Below are 18,622 nucleotides of genomic sequence, written 5' to 3' on the forward strand. Positions count from 1 at the left end.
TATAGGAAAAACTATTTTTGTGGTGACGTCTCATCAGAAAATTCGCTTCCTCAAGAGGCATCGTGGTTTCATCGAAAGCGTCTCCTTTTAAAACATCTGTTCTCTCTGGCACGTCCCTAAAAGGAAAAGCTCTTTTCTGCTGTTGGATATTTCCCTTACATTTTCTTTTCCATTCGCTTATTTTACAATTCCTATTTTGCTTTTGCATTAGAAGCAACTTGAGAAAAATCCCAGCCTTGAAAAATGGCAAAGAAATATATTAAATGCCAGGGCTGTGCACAACCTTTGAAGTAAGTCAAATGCCCCTCAGAAAGCTCTGTTAAATATATAAATATCTGGGAAAACATCCATGCAAAGGAGCAGGGTGGAGCCCCTGCAGGATTCGGCCCCGTCCTCCACCACAGTGGTGTCCTGTGTATTATTGTCAGTGTGTTCCTGTTGCATTAATCATAACTCCAAACAAGAGGGGAAATAAACTAGATGTTAGTCTTTGCATTTTATGTAAACTTTTACCCTTTGTGGGCGCACAAGGTGTTCTCTAATTAGTCTGAGGAATACATCTAGAGCTCCAGCGACCTCTGCCATGGGAGTAAAAGGAACTAATTTGAATCCTAGAGCAGCCCATTTGAATTCAAGCCATAGCTCTTTGCATATGCTTGTGCTTCTGGTTGTAAACCTGTTTCTCCTGAACTGCTTATTCCAGGGTTCAGAGGAGATGTAGAGCTGCTTCAATTACACTGAACAATTCATCAGATGTCTGGGAACTGAGTTTAATGCCTGAACTTCAAGCTTTTTATGGACACAATGCTGCCAATGCTTTGGATGGCTTGTCGGGAGAAACATGTTTATTTTTTTAAAAGATGGTGTGGACTTCTCACACTTATTCCTCTTCTTTCTTCTTTTCTAGACTGGTGAAGAATCTGGATTTTGTTGCTTATAAGTTTGAAAACTATGGGAAAGAATTTATCAAAAAACAGAAGATGAGTCCAGATGCCTACATCCAAGTAGCACTCCAGTTGGCCTTTTTCCGGTACGTGAAGGAAATACGTTGACTGCACAGATTTCAGTCTGGGCCAAATTGCCTGCTGTGTCCTTCTCTCCATTAGACTGTAAATGACCTGTGGCTTTCTCTATAGCTTCCCTTAATACAGATTGTTTTGGCAAAGCTACACGTTACACAGGAGTGAGCAGCTGGAATGGGTATGGAACTGAGAGCCTTTAACTAAACAGCATTCTAAATCCCAGGGAGAGCATGGACCATAGAATTGGTGTCCACATGTAGCTCAGAAGATGGGATTGTGTTTGTTGATAAAGAACACAATGAAAGCATATTTTAGATGCCAATGAATGATAAAGAAGCATATAATTCAGTGGAGTTCCAGGAGAGCCTGCTGTCCACTTTGTGGTCAAAAGTCCAGGCTGTTCAAAGATTCTCTGCCTGGAATAAGAAAGTTCAGAGCAGGCCACCAATCTTCTGCACCTTCAGGTAGAATTAAGGAGAAAATCCTGAGATGTTGGTTTCTTCTCTGACCTATTTTCTGAAAATTCAAGGTTTTTCTACCGTGTCTTCCCACATGGGGTATTCAGAGGGATGGTTGAACTATCCTCCCATACAGAAACAAGTAAATAAATTCTTCCCAGTCCAAATTGTCTTCTGGATATCGTGGAGATAAGTTGAATGATTATTTTTCCCTCTCACACTCAAGGTAGTCAGAAGGGACCAAAGAAGGGGATACAACATTTCCAGGGTCCAACCAAAGTATAACCTGATCCTAGGAATCTTTTGGGGAAGACTCACTTTATAAAGCTCTGTAATCCTGTGACAATGCTATGGGATGACGTTTGATGATGCTGTAGCCACACAAATTCCACCACTTACACACTGACTTCAGAACTCTTGACACAAATTCAGAATCTGGAAAAGGGTGGCTTTTGACTTCAGCTCACTTCCTACCTACAATCTTCATAGCCCTCTCTGTAATTTTCCTGGTAACACAGATATATTTCAAGTGCTTTTTTCTTTTCATTTTCCAGTCTAGGGCTGTCATCCTAAAATTTTCTTTTTAGTGAACTGTCAACCAAATACTAACTAGGACTCATCCTGCTTAGCTTTTCCAGTTCTACCAAAGGTTAACTAAGTACTGCCATCTAATTGGAGGACTTTCTAAAGAAAGAATTCACAATTGCAAAAGAGGACACACAGCCAGCCATTCCACACACAATTTAGATAGAACCAGGTAGCCTGTCTAGATGTAACAAGACATTTCCTTAGGTATTGGGCTTCTTAATTTTTGTATCTCTGATGAGAATTTGTTTTTGATTAATTGTAAGTTTGCTTGCCACCCAGAGTCACTTGTGGAGATGAATGGACATCCAAATCCAAATCAATTATACTTTATATTCTGTAGGATACGTCTTTAGACTCCTCTAAGGATTCCACCACTTTTTAATCTAGAACAGAGTTGGGAGGCCCAAAATTCCATTGGCCATTAGATTCTTCCCATAGTTAAAATAGAAGTCCTAAACCCAGTAGAAATTGCAATAGTAAAATATACACCTGGATTAGGATGCTACTGTTTTCAGAATAAGCTGTTTAGAGCTTCTATAATAAGGGGATGATCCAATCAGGATTCTATTGTTGTTCCACTGTAGGTTGAACACGAAGCTGGTTCCCACCTACGAAAGTGCTTCTCTTCGTCGCTATGAATGCGGGAGGGTAGACAACATCCGCTCCGCCACTCCAGAAGCGTTAACGTTTGCAAAAGGAATGGTAGATAAGAAATCGGGTCTCCAGGTCTCTGACTCTTTGGCTTATGTTTCAGGTTTATATATGCATTCCATTTCTATTCCTGTCTTTCTTCTCATCAAGAACCCAAGACAGCTAAGAAGACAAATCTTCTACTGTTGGAGAGGATCATTCTCTTACTCTATAAATGGTTTGAGATAGAGAGGTTGAGGGATGCTTTACTTCTTTGCTTGTCCAGAGAAGACAGGTGTACAGAGAGGAAGTGCAAGAAAGAGAAGAAATACTGGATTGTATAATGAATTTATTGGTAGCAAGTATGGTAATCCTTGATAGATGCTCAGTGATGATGAGTTAAAAGTAATCCTATGCTAAGCTATACCCATTTAGTAAGCTCAAATGAAGCTGTAACAACTCACCTTAAGGGTAACTATAATGCACTTGCAGAATCAGTAAAATTGGGCATTGTTTAGTCTTGGTTAAAAAGCTTCTGCGTGTGGTGAGCTATTCTTTTGCTGATTACACCAAGCTAATTCTTCAGCCACTGAAGCATTTAATGATTGGTTTGTTACTATTAAAACTGCATACATTGTGCTGGCTTCAGTTAGATTGAATCTGAATCTTGATGGCTTCTGGAGAAGCTTTCAGATATATTGAGTAGAGATGTTAAGAGTTGTAATCCATCAGATTTGGGGAGCACCATGTTGGGGAAGGCAGCCATAAGGTAGGTTGGACAGAACAGCCTATCTCTGGACTGTTACAACTTTTTGTATGTTCTTTCTCCATGCCTATAACACAAGTAGAAATCAATATCTACAGTATTACGGAGACTGACATATTCAGCATCCAGTATTTTAACGTTTTATTAGATTACAGAATAAAATATAAAAGCAAATAGTAGGACCCAGCGGAGGGAATTGGGAAAAAAGAAGTGAGGAAGAGGGGGAGGAGAGAAAAAAAAGATATTGACTTCCGACTCTCTCTGTTGCAGTAGAGCATTAAAGCATTAACAAGCATTAACAAGGATCTCAACTTTTTACTTTTCCATAATAATATAAACTAGCCATTTCCATAATGGCAAATCAATCTAATAGGTAAAAACCAAAATCAAAGTTTCATTTTTTTCCATCTCAAGGACCAAGTCCAGAAGTGATTTCCAAGTAGAAACCAAAGTACTTATATTCCTTTCTTTGAACCAAATTGTCAATTTAGCCAACTCTGCCAATTCCATCAGTTTCTGTACAACTACTCTGCATGCCAGCCTTTTTCTCTATTTTTCACTTGAAGACTGAAACTTAACCTTGCATTTTCAAACTGATTTCAAACTGAACAAATGTTCAAACTTGCATTCTAGTTTAGAATCAGTTCTACTCCTAATGCAGAACTGTACTAAAGGAATTAATCACTGAATTAAAATTAATGGGATTGCCCACGTGGATATATAAATTTGGAAAATCTCTGTGTTCTGTTTTATCTACAGAATTCTGAAAAAATGCAGCTATTTAAGAGTGCAATAACCGCTCAGACCAATTACACTGTTTTGGTAAGTATCTACTATATGAAAAAAAAGTCCATTGCTGGGGGGAAAACCTATCTTAGTGATGGTGATGACTATGAAATAGAAGTACTTCACTTTCAAGAAATCTGAGGCTGAAATAGAATATTTTTGTTTATTTTCAACTTGATGTCTGATATAAATCTGTTGGACTTTAAAGATACCTATAGAATGAGTTACATAGATAAAATTTCTTCCAAATGCATTCATGTGCTTTTTAATGTGCAATCCCTTGCTTGCTACTCAACTATGCAGCCACTAGAGGGTAGCAAAGGTACACTTGCTGCCATCTAATGGCCATTGAGACTTTTGCATCCCAGTTCAGGTAGCCTTATTTAAAATCCTAATATGGTCTTCAAGCTAAAAAAAAAATCAAATTTCCACTCCCCCCCCCCCCCGCAAATCTCTGTATGTTGAAGTCATTTTGAGACCAAGAAACCATCTATAATTCCAATAAGAAAAGCAAATGTTGAATCCTGTAAGGCTTGAATTTCTGGAAGAATTTTTATCATTAGTTAGGGCAAAAGAATAGAATTTTAAAAGCCTGCCAAAGATTCCCCAAATCAGTTTATACCTAGCATAAGCTTGAGTCCCTAAGCTCCTCTTCCTCATCCCCGGAACTAAGTAATTTTCTCTGTAACAGCCCATTCCAATGGCTGTCAAATATCTTCTTGAAACCTCCAGTGATGGAACACCCACAACTTCTTGAGGCCAGTAGTTCCACTGATTAATTGAGGCCAGTAGTTCCACTGATTAATTGAGGCTAGTAGTTCCACTGATTAATTGCTCTCCCTGTCAAGAAATTTCTCTTTAGTTCTCGGATGCTTCTGTTTCTGTCTGTTTCTTCTTGTCCTGCCTTCAGGTGCTTTGAAGAGTAACTTGACACTCTCTTCTTTGTGGCAGCCCCTCAGTTATAAGAAGACTGCTATCATGTTCCCCCTACTCCTTAAACATACCCTATTCTTGCAACTGTTCTTCATATGTTTTAGCCTCCAGTCCCCTAATTATCTTTGCTCCTATCTTTCTGCAGACTTTCTAGACTCTAAACATATTTTTATATCGTGGTGATCAAAACTGGATGCAATAGTCCACATGTGGTGCTACCAAGGCATTATAAAGTGGCAATCTTGATTCTATTCCTCTATTAGGGATGTATTCAGTGGTGGGATTCACTTACCTTCGCTACCGGTTTGCAAATGTGATCGCATGCGGAGAAGGTCGCACATTACATTTGGGTGGGCGGGAGGAGCATCCAGCAGCTGCCGCTACTGGTTTGCCCAAACCAGTAAGAACCAGCTGAATACCACCTCTGGATGTGTTGCTCTGTAATGGCGTGGCTCCATTTTCCATGTGTCTTAAGATCTGGCCATGATTCCATCACAGTTAGCAGTAACTCCTGGCATGTATATTCTCCACCTCATCTGTTTCCCAAGTGAATGCTGCATTAATTGGATCTAGAGCCAAATCCAGCATGGCTCTTTCCAAGTTCTTGAGATCTTTCCTTCACAATCTTTATTCCAGAAGCAATTCTTCCAGGTGTAGCCTAGATAGCCTAGATTGTTTCATTATTCTTTGCTCAGCAAAGGATTGTGATAAATTAAACTTTGTACCCTTAGCAAAAATAATTTAAGTTTTTCTCTTCTCCCCCCCCCCCCCCCAATACTTCTGAAGAATGTGTTGGCACCTCCTTTATTGTGTTAGGACACAGCGGCTTCTTTCTCTTCAGATAGGACATTAATCTACTTTGGAAGGATGTTAGCGCTTATAGCCTTATAAATCACACTAGATAGGAAAATATTTTCATTGATCCTCCAATCCATTTCTTGTGATGGGAGGAAACCATGGTGACCTCAGTTTGATCACCTTGCCTTGCACTCATTCTGATGTCAGACAGGCCAACTGGTTTTTTGCTTTCCTAAAGATCAATGGACAGTTCTTGATTCTTTTCTTGGAGTAATTGTTGAATCAAAGCTTTGAAGAATGAATGAAATTGTTAGATTGTAGCAGTGAAAATGTGGCTGTTGGTTTTTTGTTTTTTTTTAATTTTTGGAAGGAAAATTTTAGTCTTTTAAATAAAGAACCCCCACATTATACCCATAAACATGTTAAGCTCCATGTCTTTCATTGTCATCCTCCCTTTTGCAGTTTGGGAAAAATTGTCCTAAGTCAATGTACAATTTACTTGGCATTGCAAAGTTTCTAGACACACTATTGTAAACATTAATGAAAGTAGTTTAATATTACCACCCTATAAATTTATTGAACACATTTTGCTTTTATGATAAAAATGATAAAAATCCTAGAAGGGAGATACAAGATTAATCATACAAATTTACATAAAGCATTAAAATATAGAATTAAAAATATAGGATAAAATAAGAACAATAGCAAATCCAGGAAACAGTACTGGTGAACAAATAAGATTCTTGACTGGCTCAATCCAATCCAGGACTAAACAGACTGGAGAAATTCTGAGGTGTGTCTGTCAGCTCCATTTGGTAGACCAGACCAGGAAATCAAATCTATAGGATAATTAGCATTTTGTTTTGTTGAGACTGATTCTGATAACAAAATTTTGCAACTCTGATTATGCCCGAACCATTTCTGAATGTTATTTCACTTTTTAAAAAAGCTCCATCCTCTTTTTAAAAAAGCTCCATCCTCAACAAATCCTGCTTATCTCTTTCAAGGTCATCCTTTCTCCTCTTTACTTTATCTCATTGAGTTCAGTAGAGCTCCTTCAAACAGCAAGGCTAGGATTATGTCCTTCTTGACTTTCCACTTCTTTAGAAGTAGGAATATCAAGCTGAACATTGCCACAGAGTCCACAGAGTAAAAATGAAGAGCCACAAAGATGATTAGGGGGCTGGAGGCTAGAACATATGAAGAACAGTTGCACAAGTTGGGTGTGTCTAGTTTTATGAAAAGGAGGACTGGGCTGACATCATAGCAGCCTTTCAATCAACCAGTGGAACGACTAGCCTCCAGACGTCGTGGGGATCCATCACTGGAAGTTTTTGAGAAGGAATTAGGCAACCGTTTGTCTGAAATGGTATAGGACTTCCTGCCTGAGCAGGTGGTTGGACTAATAGACCTCTCTTCCAACTCTGCTAGTCTGTTTTCTCAAAATGGAAATAGTTTTGTATTAAATCCCAAAGTAGAAATTGATAGGCTGATGTCTTGCTGCAATGATTGATTCTGCCTCCTTTCTCCTGTTTGGGGCACAGGCTATTACAGGCATGGCTATCGACAACCATTTATTGGGACTGCGAGAGACGGCCAGAGAAAACTTCGAAGAACTGCCAGACTTCTTTACTGATGAAACTTATTTGGCAAGCAATCGATTTGTTCTCTCCACCAGCCAGGTGAGTGAAATTTTCCTGGGATTAATCAGAGGAAGGAATCTCCATTATTCTCACTGTGACAGTCCTTATGAATCAGTGACAACTTGAGATGAACCCGGTAAAGACTTTCTGAGACTCAACAACTCTTTAAAATGTTATGACTTTCCACTTCTTGTGCTTTTGACAAGAGAAATGAATAGCCAACGGCTGTCTGTTTGGGCAATGAACATGGATAAGGAATAAATTAACAAAGGGTAAACACTACTTTAAGTACTGTATTTTCTGGAGTATATGACACACCAAGATTTTGAAGAGGCAAAATTAAAAAAAAAAGTTTTTGCACTCTGCAGACCTCCCCAAAATGGCCAGTTTTTCACAAAAACGGGCCAATTTATTTATCAAAAAAGGGCATGAATAGTCTTTAGGAGGCTTATAGAGTGCTTCTGGGGGCTAGGGGGGCAAAAACAAGCAAAACATGGTCCAGTTTTCGCAAAATGGGCCCATTTTTGCTCACAAAAAGGGCATAAATATCCTTTAGGAGGCTTATAGAATGTTGCTGGAGGCTGGGGGGCCCAAAATGAGCAAAAGTGGCCCATTTTCACTCATCGCTCCCCAGCCCCCAGGATCACCTTGGAAGCCTCTAAAGGCTATGCATGGCCATTTTGGTGAACGGGGCAGGGTTTCGGGAAGCCAAAAATGCTGTACTCAGTGTATAAGATGCACCCAGGTTTTCAGCCTCTTTTTGAGAGAAAAGGATCCGTCTTATACTCCAAAAATATGGTAAATCCATGTTCTCTTCCCCAAAAGGTGGATCAAAGCTGATTGAGAGACATTCAAGCAAAATATAACCAGAAATATAAACTATTATTCTGTCAAAGGGTCATGCTTAATCTTTAAGTGATATGCCAAGCAGGCAGAACAGTGGGAAGAACTGAGAAAAGAACCAAACTGAACAGAATTTATAAATATATTTAATTAAAAGTAAATTAAAATTAATTTGATTCAATATCCTTAATATGAAGGTCAGTTTGGTCTAGTGGTTAAGACACCAGGCTAGAAACTATGAGTCCATGAGTTTGGATCCTGCCTTAGCCATGAAAGCCAGCTGGGTGACTTTGGGCCAATCCCCAGAAGGTGGTGAGTTTTAGTTTCGCATAGTTGGCATGAAAGCCAACTCACCTCTCAGGTTCATTGGTGTTGTGGAGAAAATAAGAGGAGAAGGAAGGTATATCAAATGTGTTTGCCACTTTGAATTATTTGTAAACATAGTTGAGGTGGGAGACAAGTAATTTAATAAAAAGAATAAAATAAAGAAATGATGCCAGGTATTTAAGAATTCTCTTTCTCTCAATTTATTTATTTTTAATCTTAATTTTATGGCTTGGAGCAAGTGCTCCAAGCACCCCACCTCAATGTTCTATCAAATGAGGCTCCAGGTTATGCATTCTTATTGAATCCTTCATCAGAAGGATTGCTAGTTTCTTTCAGCCTTCGCTCACATGGCTGGTTTCAAATGTTATGAAGTGTTCCTTGCAAGTGTTTGCAAAGACCTGCCAAGCATGAAGATCCAAACTGCTCTCTCTCCCTTTGCTCCTCAAGTCAAGATCATTTCATTTGTGGATTCTTTGAGCTGCTCACCCTGCAAGTGTAACATTTCTGTGCACACACAGTCTTAACCCACCAAACTATGTTAACAACCATTGTATTCACAGTGTTCTGCGTGAGATACAGAAGGTCAGATTTTTTTTTTGCCTGTCACAAAATGGTCAGAGGGAAGCTTCTAATGCACAGTGCAGACCAGGAATCTAATAAATCATTTGATCTCATCATGCTGTCTGGGGATTTTTTCAGATGCGACTGTGCGTAAGCCAGCCATCCTTACATAAATTCTCCACGAAACCATCCATGGGTCTAAAAAAAATGGGGGAGGGGGGGGAAAGAATCTAAATAGCTTGATGGCCTTTGACTGGGATACAGCAAATTTATCTGCTTCTTCTGTAACTCTGTTAGTGGGACTAATGGCCTGTCCTGTGCCATTAAAAGCTAAATGCCACTTTTGAAAGCCTGCACACAACAAAGGCAGGAGCGTAAGGATGTCTTAACCTCCAGCATTTTGCTTTTAAAGAAAGGTTTGCATTCCGCAACAATATTGAAACTCAAAGCAAACTGGGGGAAAAAAAGAAAAGAACGACAGACGTAGGGCTCGGAGGTCCATAAGAAATAGCTCCTTGCAAAATTTACTGCCTCCGAGGCTTTTTCAAGATAATAAATCTCTGAGATTTGAATAAGCTCAACTCTTAAATGTACACTCAGTAACTGTCCCCTGTAAGGGGACCGTAAGGGGAAGATGACTATGTTTCACATTAGTAGGTTACCAATGAAAGAGAATTGACAATAAAGGAATAACGTTATTTCAAGACTAATGGCTTCCCCTGAACTCGCAGAGGGTGTGCTCAAAAATCTGATTACCTTTGGATTAGATTGGCCAACTGTAGACTGCAGAAGATATATAATAAAATGATCCAATTAAAAGAACAAGCATAGCCAGCTTGGTTGTCCATCCACCCAATCATCATCATTCAAAATGCATTAGGATGAAGTAAACTGGACTCATAGCTTTTGTTTTCCAAACCAAAAGCATCTCCTAAGAAGGTCCTGAAATAATTCCAAAATTTGGCAGTCAAATCGTGGAGTGGAACCAGTGAAGAGGTCACATAGAACATAGAATAATAGAGTTGGAAGAGACCTCAGAGGTCTTCTAGTTCAACCCCCTGCTTGAGCAGGTGAGCTGATACCATTTCAGATAAATGGTTGTCCAGTCTTTTTTGAAAGCCTCCAGTGATGGAGCATCCACAACTTCTGAAGACAAGCCATTCCACTAGGTTGATTGCTCTCACCGTTAGGGAATTTCTCCTTAGTTCCAGGTTGCTTCTCTCCTTGGTTAGATTCCATCCATTGTTTCCTGTCTTGCCTTTTGGCACTTTGGAAAATAGTTTGACCCTCCCTCCCCTCATCTTTTTAGGAGCCCCTTAAATATTTGTACAGTTCTATGATGTCTCCCCTAGTCCTTCTTTTCATTAAACTAAACATACCCAGTTCCTGCAACTGTTCTTCTTACATTTTAGCCTCCAGCTCGCGAATCAGTTGGGATGATGCTTTGATTTGGACCATGTGATGAACATGTGGGTGTGAGGCATAGATTATGAACTTTCAATTGGATGGGGAAAACCAGGAAGCTTTCAGATTCGGGTTTTCCCAGATGTGCCAATATGACATCTCTAATAAAATTGAACTTTGAGGAACTTTGGAGTCTTATTTTGTTGGGGATGTTATTTGGATCCCTGACATCTGCACTACTTTGAGTTGTTGAATGCTCTGGCTGGTGTCACCTTTGATGGTGTCCAGCCACTGTGTTCTTTGGCAGCCTGCTTTCCTTTTACAACTAAATCTTCGAAACATAACTGCTTTCTGCAGTGAATCCCTCAAAATAAGTGAGATGCAGTTTTGTGATTTTGAATGGGTCAAATAATTATACATTTTACAATCCAAGCACTATGTCTGGTCTCTGTCTTGGAGCTTAATTGATATTTTAAAATGTGTTCAATGAATTGAAGATGCTGATCCTGAATGGGTTTAGCCATTTTCTCCTCCTTTCACTGTCAAAATGACAATCCCAAAATCAGCTTATTGTTGATGTATCCCTAGAGCGCCATAGTGGTGGGCGGGAGGCCTTAAGTTGGCCATCTTATCTTAACCCTGTTTTGTTGTACTTAAAATTAGGTTCCTACCACAATGGAGATGTTCTGCTGTTATGGGCCGGTGATTCCTCAAGGCTATGGGGCTTGCTACAATCCACAGTCCCAATATATCTTATTCTGCATTTCAAGCTTCAAAAATTGTCGAGAGACCTCTTCCAGCCAATTTGTCAAAGCCATAAGTGAAAGTCTAATGGACTTGAAAGAGCTCTGTAGCGAATCCAGCTTGACCTCGAAAAGCCAGCAGGCTAAACTGGACGGATGTCCTCCAGTAGCCAAACCCTAATTCCATGCATGTTGCAGTCTTTTCCTTCCTCCTCTCTGCAAAATGTTCTTAATGTAGAGTGATGTTTCTGTAAAAATGCCAGCTATTTATTGGAGGCAGGAGAACTTTATTTTTCTTTAAGCGAGTATTCCTATCCCTATTTATCACAACGGGAGCTTAAATTATTGAGAAAGCTGACATTTCAGTGCTGCACAGAGCAAATGTGTGAATAATGTTTGACCCAAAGAATGAAATTACATGCAATTCATCTCAATGTGAAATAAGCAGTTAATGCTAGTATTTTAGAAATAGCTGCTGTGAATGTGCAATATATCCCATGCATGAGAGTTCCAACTCTCCATAATTTATTCATTTATAAAATTTATATATCGCTTCAGTCTAAACAGGATACAAAGAGCCACAGTGACGAAGCCGATGCAAACATTAAAAAATATATAGAAGGACCTAAGAAATGATATTGTGCTAACAATATTAACAATATTAACAATTTCAAGAGCAAGGCTCCTAGAAAGATGTGTATCCCTCATTTTAAGGATGGATATGTGACTCCCAGTTTTGATAGAGCTTGCTGGCCTGGAAAGACCCTGTCCTCTTTTTGTCCTCTTGAGCAATTGACCCATGTGGTCTTGGGAGAAACCAAAGGGCACCATGGATGATGCTGAAGGTCAGTCAGATATTTCCAAGAACCTACTATAGGAATTATCTTTCACAAGAGCACAGTTAGATCTTCTGGAGAAGATTGGGTTAGAAACCAATGAAGATGGGAAGGTATTTTCCTTCTCTTCAATTATTAAGGGCCATTTTGAATCCAGATTTATTTATTTAATTAATTAATAACTGTCTACCTAAAAGGTAAGCCAGGCTAAGAAGCTGATGCCATATCAGTCAGGCAATGGCTATAACAACAACACAATATTGCAAGGCTGAACATGCTTTTCTCCTCCCTCATTTTATCTTCCTGGGAACTTGAGTGGGTTTGTCTGAGATGTTTTCTAAGATTATTCTCTTGATCCAGGCTCAGGCCCCACTGACCATTGCCTTAGTAGTAGCTATTCCTCTTGTCTTTCAACCCCATTCCTAATGCCCTCTAGAGTTACCAGCTCAAATGCTTTACCTGTTATTGTACCTGTATCATATTCTCAAGTAAGTTGTAATAAGTGTTGCATGTTTTAATTGTTTCATTAGGAAAAAAAGATGTTACATGTATGTGACTCAGGGTTTAATTGTTGAATTCCTAGTGTTCAGTGAGCTTGTCTTCTTACAAGATGTTTCATTACCAGGGTAGTAAACATCATCAGGGCATAACGGAGGAGCACAAGAAAAAGACCCGCAAGGTTTGTGGTTTCAACTCCAGCTACTGTAAGAGATCCAAGCGTTATCATCGGGCTGTTCCAGAATGTCCTGTGAAGCAGCCCAAGGAGATTCTGCTAGGCAGATGGGGATTTTATGTGCCAGGACAATGCTATTTCTTGGAAGGATCAGAGTTTAACAGATTGAAGGCCTCCTTTGCATGCAGTCTATAACTGTAGTTCAGTACGTGACCCCTCCAGCAAGGACTAGGGGAATTGTCTTTCTGACAGGGACGTGCAGTCACTAGAGGCAAGGGAGGCGGGGCCTCACCAGTCTCCTCAGGGAAAGGAAAGGATTTTAAATAACTTCCTTAAAATAATGAAAGCCAGGGTAGTTGCTACCAGATTTCAAGTCACAGTGGCTTGGTGTCTACTCTCAGTACTAACTAGGAGGAGGCCGGAGAACTAGGGGCTTCTTTTGCATAAGGATTTTTTCGCCTTTTAAGAGTTAAGCAAGGGTTAACAAGCGAAGAATTTCTTATTCAAATGAGGCACGTATTCTCTCGCCTCCTGTAGAGGGCATTTTAGAGGCTTTTTAGAGTTTTCTGGGAGCGACTAGCTCAGTCTGACTTCAGAGCTCTGGCTTTTCAAGAGGGGAGGGGAGGGCAGGGAAAAGCAGAGTTGAAATCGTCTCTGAAACAGCTGGAAAAGGTGTGTGCGTGTGTGGGGAGGGGGGAGGAATTCCAAAAGTTTGATCGGAAGGCAACAGGGAAAGGGGGGGTATGGCAGAGGAGCTGCTTTCAAGCCTTTGGAAAATATATCCAATCCAACTTCTGTGTTTGTGTTTGTGAGTGAATGAGAGAAGGATCGAAGTTCTCTGTGTGCGTGTGTCTGTTTGAGAGTGGGGGAGGGAGGGAGAGAGGGAGGAAGGAGGGGGAGGGAGAAGAAAAAGAATGGGAAAACTTATTTTGCAAGGGGGAAAAATGCTGTCGCTTTAAATCAGAACTGAGCATGCCTGGCTGTGGAATTCTGGGAGTTGAAGTCCACAAGTCTAAAAACAGCCTCACCGGGGCTAAAGCTGACCGCACGTCACTGCTTTCTGATATTCTAGTCTTGTCAGTGTGAACTGTACTGAAATAATTACATTATTATTAATTACATTAATGTCCTGGCTTTTAGTAAGGCAGACTGCCCAACTCACTACTCTTCAAATTCCTAGCTTTTGGAACTAATGATGGAATTAGAGATTCATATTTCTAGAAGCAGAATCCAATTGTAGCTATCAGGCCAGAGAATCAAGGAGGACATGTAGAGTTATGTCAAGAGTAGTTTATTGTTGTTCATTTACAGACAGAATCTTGCCAGATTAAAGCAATTATCTGCATATCTACAGATACTGTAGATATATATATATATATATATATATATATATATATATATATATATATATATATATATATATATATATATATATATATATATATATATATATATATATATATATATATATATAGTCTGTGAATTGGTAGGGAGGAACCGTTTTAGCCCATTTCCTGCCTACCAGACACTCCAAGCTCTGCTGTTTCTTTGCCCTCTGAGAGGGAACCCCTCTCTCCTGTGATACTAGATGATGTTCTGTCACACTAGCCCTTTCCTCAAATTAAAACAGAGAGCCTCCAACACTCCACCACTGTCAACATATTTTCCTGCAAGGGTTATTTACCCATAACATTCCATCAGAATCTGCCTTCCTGCAATTTTTCTCCAGTAATCTTGCCATCTGGAGAGCACCTTTTGACTCTCCTTTTCAAGTCTTTTTAGATGGCCACCATTTCACCACTCAGTCTTCTCAAGACTAAAGGTGCTCATTTCCTACCATCTTTGTTCACAGGACTGTTTTTAGTCCCTTCTTTCTTCTGGTTGCCTCTGTATAAACCAAATCCATTTTCTCTGTGTCTTTTAAAAATGTAGAGGGACACAAATTTGTGGTAGAAACCGTTCAAAGCTAACTCAACATACACTACCTGAAAAATGCCAGATTAAAAAAGAATAATGTAAGTCCTATTTCTTCTTGGCTGTATCTGTTTACATATACATTTGCTTTTTCCTGAATGGCTGTTCCTTTCTTCTTTCCACCATTAGACCCATCTGTCTAGAAATTCTTCTGAGAAATGGTTGATCTATTATCTGGTTTGCATGAAATAGTTATTGCAGTGAAACAGTTCAATCTTTGTGCTACATAATATAAGGCCTTTTCTTGAACCTTTCCCAGCAATTCAAGTTAATTCCTAGAAATAAATGAAGCAGCAGATAAATGCTCTGTACGCAGATTCCAGAAACAAGCATGCATTCAGATGAAAACTGGGTGTTACCGAGAAGACCAGATTCATGGAAATTTTGAGAAAATTGACAAAAATATCGGCTGAAGTCCTGTTTCAGTCCAATGTAATGGATAAAGCAACATCTCTTGGACAAAATGCTTGACCATGCATTGTTAAGCAAAACCCAATTTATATTCTGGGCATCCTTCCATCAAACCATCCTATTATGTGAATACACTATTTTTCTCTTACAGTATGTGCATGCTTTGTGGTCGCTTGAATTTCAAGGAATTTTCCATGTCAGTTAAAGTAAGTTGTAGCCAAACGAGAATGCAATTTTACTTTGCAACTTAGAAAAGTATATATCATGGCTATCTATGCAAATCTAAAGGGAAATGTAAAAAATGGATTGGTTAGGGACTTGCAAGATGCATGCCCTGAAGGTTTGTTGGAGATCATGAAGACAAAAATATTGATTTATTAAAGGTTAATGATCAGATCCCTTGGTTTCTAAGGAACATGGTTTTCTTACCTTACTTTATCTGGACTGCAGTTCCAACCAAAGGAAAAAAATGAATCTTTGCAGTTGAAGGCTTGATTTCCAAAGGAAGCTAGTTACCAAATTCTCCATCACTAGCAGGTTTGTGGTGACACAATATAGACAGAACAGCAGCACAGTAAGCACTTCTAGCTTTCCATCAACAAAATTCCACCCACCCAACTAAGTGATTTTGGGCTAGTCTTTAAATCCACTGAATGTGTCCCAATGGAGTGCCCAAAGCTCCTTGCAGATACCAAAAAAAGGAGTGTATGTGTCATCTGAAGGAGCTTTGATGGATGTACCAGCAAAGGCCGATTTGGGTATCTGGGTAGGCTGGGTTGTGGAAGCATCAAAACAGTGGATTTTATTCTTCACAGTTTTCATAGCTGCTCTTTTTTCATTTATAAAAATGTTTACATATTTATGCAATATATATTGAACGCACACACAAACTAAGCACTTTATTGGCATCTATACATTTTCTGATTTTTGTTTTCTTCCTCCCAGTGGATGTGAGCAAGGATTTTTTTTTTTTAATGCTGAAAAAAAGTAAGATGGGTTAACTGCATTCATGAAAGTCAATTTCCCATCTGGTTTGATCCAATACAAAAGTAAAAAATTTGGGCAGGTAAGTATATGAATCAGCACACAGGAGAGAGATTGGTCGCTTAATTTTTTTAAAGAGAATATCTGGGCTAAAAAAGGAGAAGATGCTCTTTAGATGAAAGAAAAGAGTTGCTTTTGATCCTCTTATAGTTATACGGAGTGAACCGTATTCAGCTAAGCTGATAAGAGTTATGATGTAGTAACAAAGTGACAATATATCCCAACTTTTTATACTGTGTGCTATATTAAAGTCAATATTTTAGCAATATTTTATTTTTATAACATCATATTGATTGATGCCAAATCTAAATGTGTATTTTGCTGCCTCTGTGGTTAGTATGAGCTACAGATTGTGAGTTCCCAGGTATCAAATTGTTCCCATTGTCAGTTTTGAATTTCATAGCACATTGTATACACTAAGAATTTACAGTCCATTGATTGTTGATTGCAAAGGAGTAGTGAATAAAAAGCAAATTAAAAAAACAAACAATAGTGGTGGATTTTATTCTGAACCAAACTGGACACTGATCTTGCTGGGGGGGGGGGGGGATCTATTGATGTGGTTGCAAAGAGTCAACATCCAACTGGATGGCATATACAATCAATCAATCATTCATTTCCACCAAAGAGGACAACCTATGACCTGCACACTAGCTCTCTATGTACCTCAGTCATATCTAATATGAGCTAATATTTCATTTGCTTGTTTGTTTGTTTGTTTGTTTGTTTATTTATTTATTGTACCTCAGTCATACCTAATATGGGCTAATATTTCATTTGCTTATTTATGTATTTATTTATGTATTTATTTATGTATTTATTTATATGTCACCTTTTTCACCAGAGGTGATTTTAGGCCTTCTATAATGCATCTAAATAAATAGAAATAATAGACAATTTAAAATTCAAATAGGAATTTACAATTCAGTTAAAATAAAACTGACCCATGTGAAGAGTGAAGGAGCCAAGTGCATAGGGAGGTGTGTGTGTGTGTGTGTTTTTGTGTGTGTGTGAGATTCTCCACTCTATCAGCCACCTCCAAAGTGCCGCATCCCCCTTGGAGTCCCAGTCTAATTGGCAGAGCCCTGTCTTCAAGGCCTTTCAGGAGGCCAAAAGGGCAGGTGAAGATCTCACCTGGAGGGAGCAAGAGAGTCCAGAGGGCAGAACCAACAGGAGGAAAGACCAGAAGTGGATTGCCAGAGTTCAACAACAAAGGGACTGGTTTCTTTTTGTTTAAATGAATGGGATCCCTTCTCCTCCAAAATAAGAGTGGGAATGGAAGCCAAGAGGTTCGCAAAACCAATGCTTCCCTTTTCATCCTCTGCAAGTCCTTCAAATTTGGTTAACTTGCCATCAAATTTCCTATACTTGAGAGACCGCCTTCTGCCAATTACCTCCCTGCGACCAATAAGATCACATAGATTAGGCCTCCTCCGTATTCCATCGGCCAGCCAATGCCGGCTGGCAACTACAAGGAGGAGGGCCTTCTCAGTAGTAGCCCCGACCCTTTGGAACGAGCTCCCCGTGGAGATTCGTACCCTCTCCACCGTCCAGGCCTTCCGCACAGCCCTTAAGAACTGGCTAGCCCGTCAGGCCTGGGGACAAGGATAGCCGCCCCTCCCGAATGATGAATGTATGTTGCTTACTATTTTATTATATGTCTCTATGTCAATGTCTGTATTCCCCCTCCCTGATTTTATGTGAGCCGCCCTGAGTCCCCTCAGGGAAAAGGGCGGCCTACAAATATTAATAAAATCTCCAAAAAAATCTATTGGATCTGGGGCCAAGGACTGATGCAATTTACTTCCTTCCAGATGGCTCAAAATGCTGGAGTAGAAGAGCAAATAAAATGTCCCTCACTTCCTCAGTTCCAACCTCACGTCTTTCATGTGGTCTCAGCTGTGTGCCTGTAGCCAATTTGGAGAGAGAATGGGGGGTCCCAATCCTGGGATACTTGCCTAACCTTCTCAGTCTTGGCAGCCAATATTAACCTAAGCCTCAAGGGACTGCAGAGAGCCTCCCTCTTGCAGTTGAAGAGGAACCATAAGATCCCCAGATGAAATTAGACTCCAATAAGATGGGCAGCCAATAAATTTGATAAATAAAAATTTGTAGAGGTCCATTCAGTCCTATGAAGCTTCAGGAGTCACGTTATTGTCTTTCACTATAATGCTGAGCTACA

General features: G+C 39.6%; 1 protein-coding gene across 2 annotated transcripts in view; it reads left to right on the forward strand.

The window, feature by feature from the left end:
- The window catches only part of LOC106557099 (choline O-acetyltransferase), a 31,034-nt gene extending 17,487 nt beyond the window's left edge, over positions 1–13,547 (forward strand). The window contains exons 10-14 of one of the 2 annotated variants that reach the window (XM_087703103.1): positions 908–1,030; positions 2,653–2,770; positions 4,224–4,286; positions 7,526–7,663; positions 11,423–13,547. In XM_087703103.1, coding sequence (XP_087559229.1) covers positions 908–1,030; positions 2,653–2,770; positions 4,224–4,286; positions 7,526–7,663; positions 11,423–11,683 — 703 coding nt within the window. In that variant the 3' untranslated portion in view covers positions 11,684–13,547. Of the gene's footprint in view, positions 1–907; positions 1,031–2,652; positions 2,795–4,223; positions 4,287–7,525; positions 7,664–11,422 lie in introns of both variants that reach the window. The other variant, XM_087703102.1, reaches the window with a different exon arrangement.
- Positions 13,548–18,622: the final 5,075 nt, after the last annotated feature.

The sequence above is a fragment of the Thamnophis sirtalis genome, unplaced genomic scaffold (genome assembly GCF_051295495.1).
Source record: "Thamnophis sirtalis isolate CommonGarterSnake01/CBP01778 unplaced genomic scaffold, rThaSir2_p1.2 scaffold_21, whole genome shotgun sequence".
Taxonomy (NCBI): domain Eukaryota; kingdom Metazoa; phylum Chordata; class Lepidosauria; order Squamata; family Natricidae; genus Thamnophis; species Thamnophis sirtalis.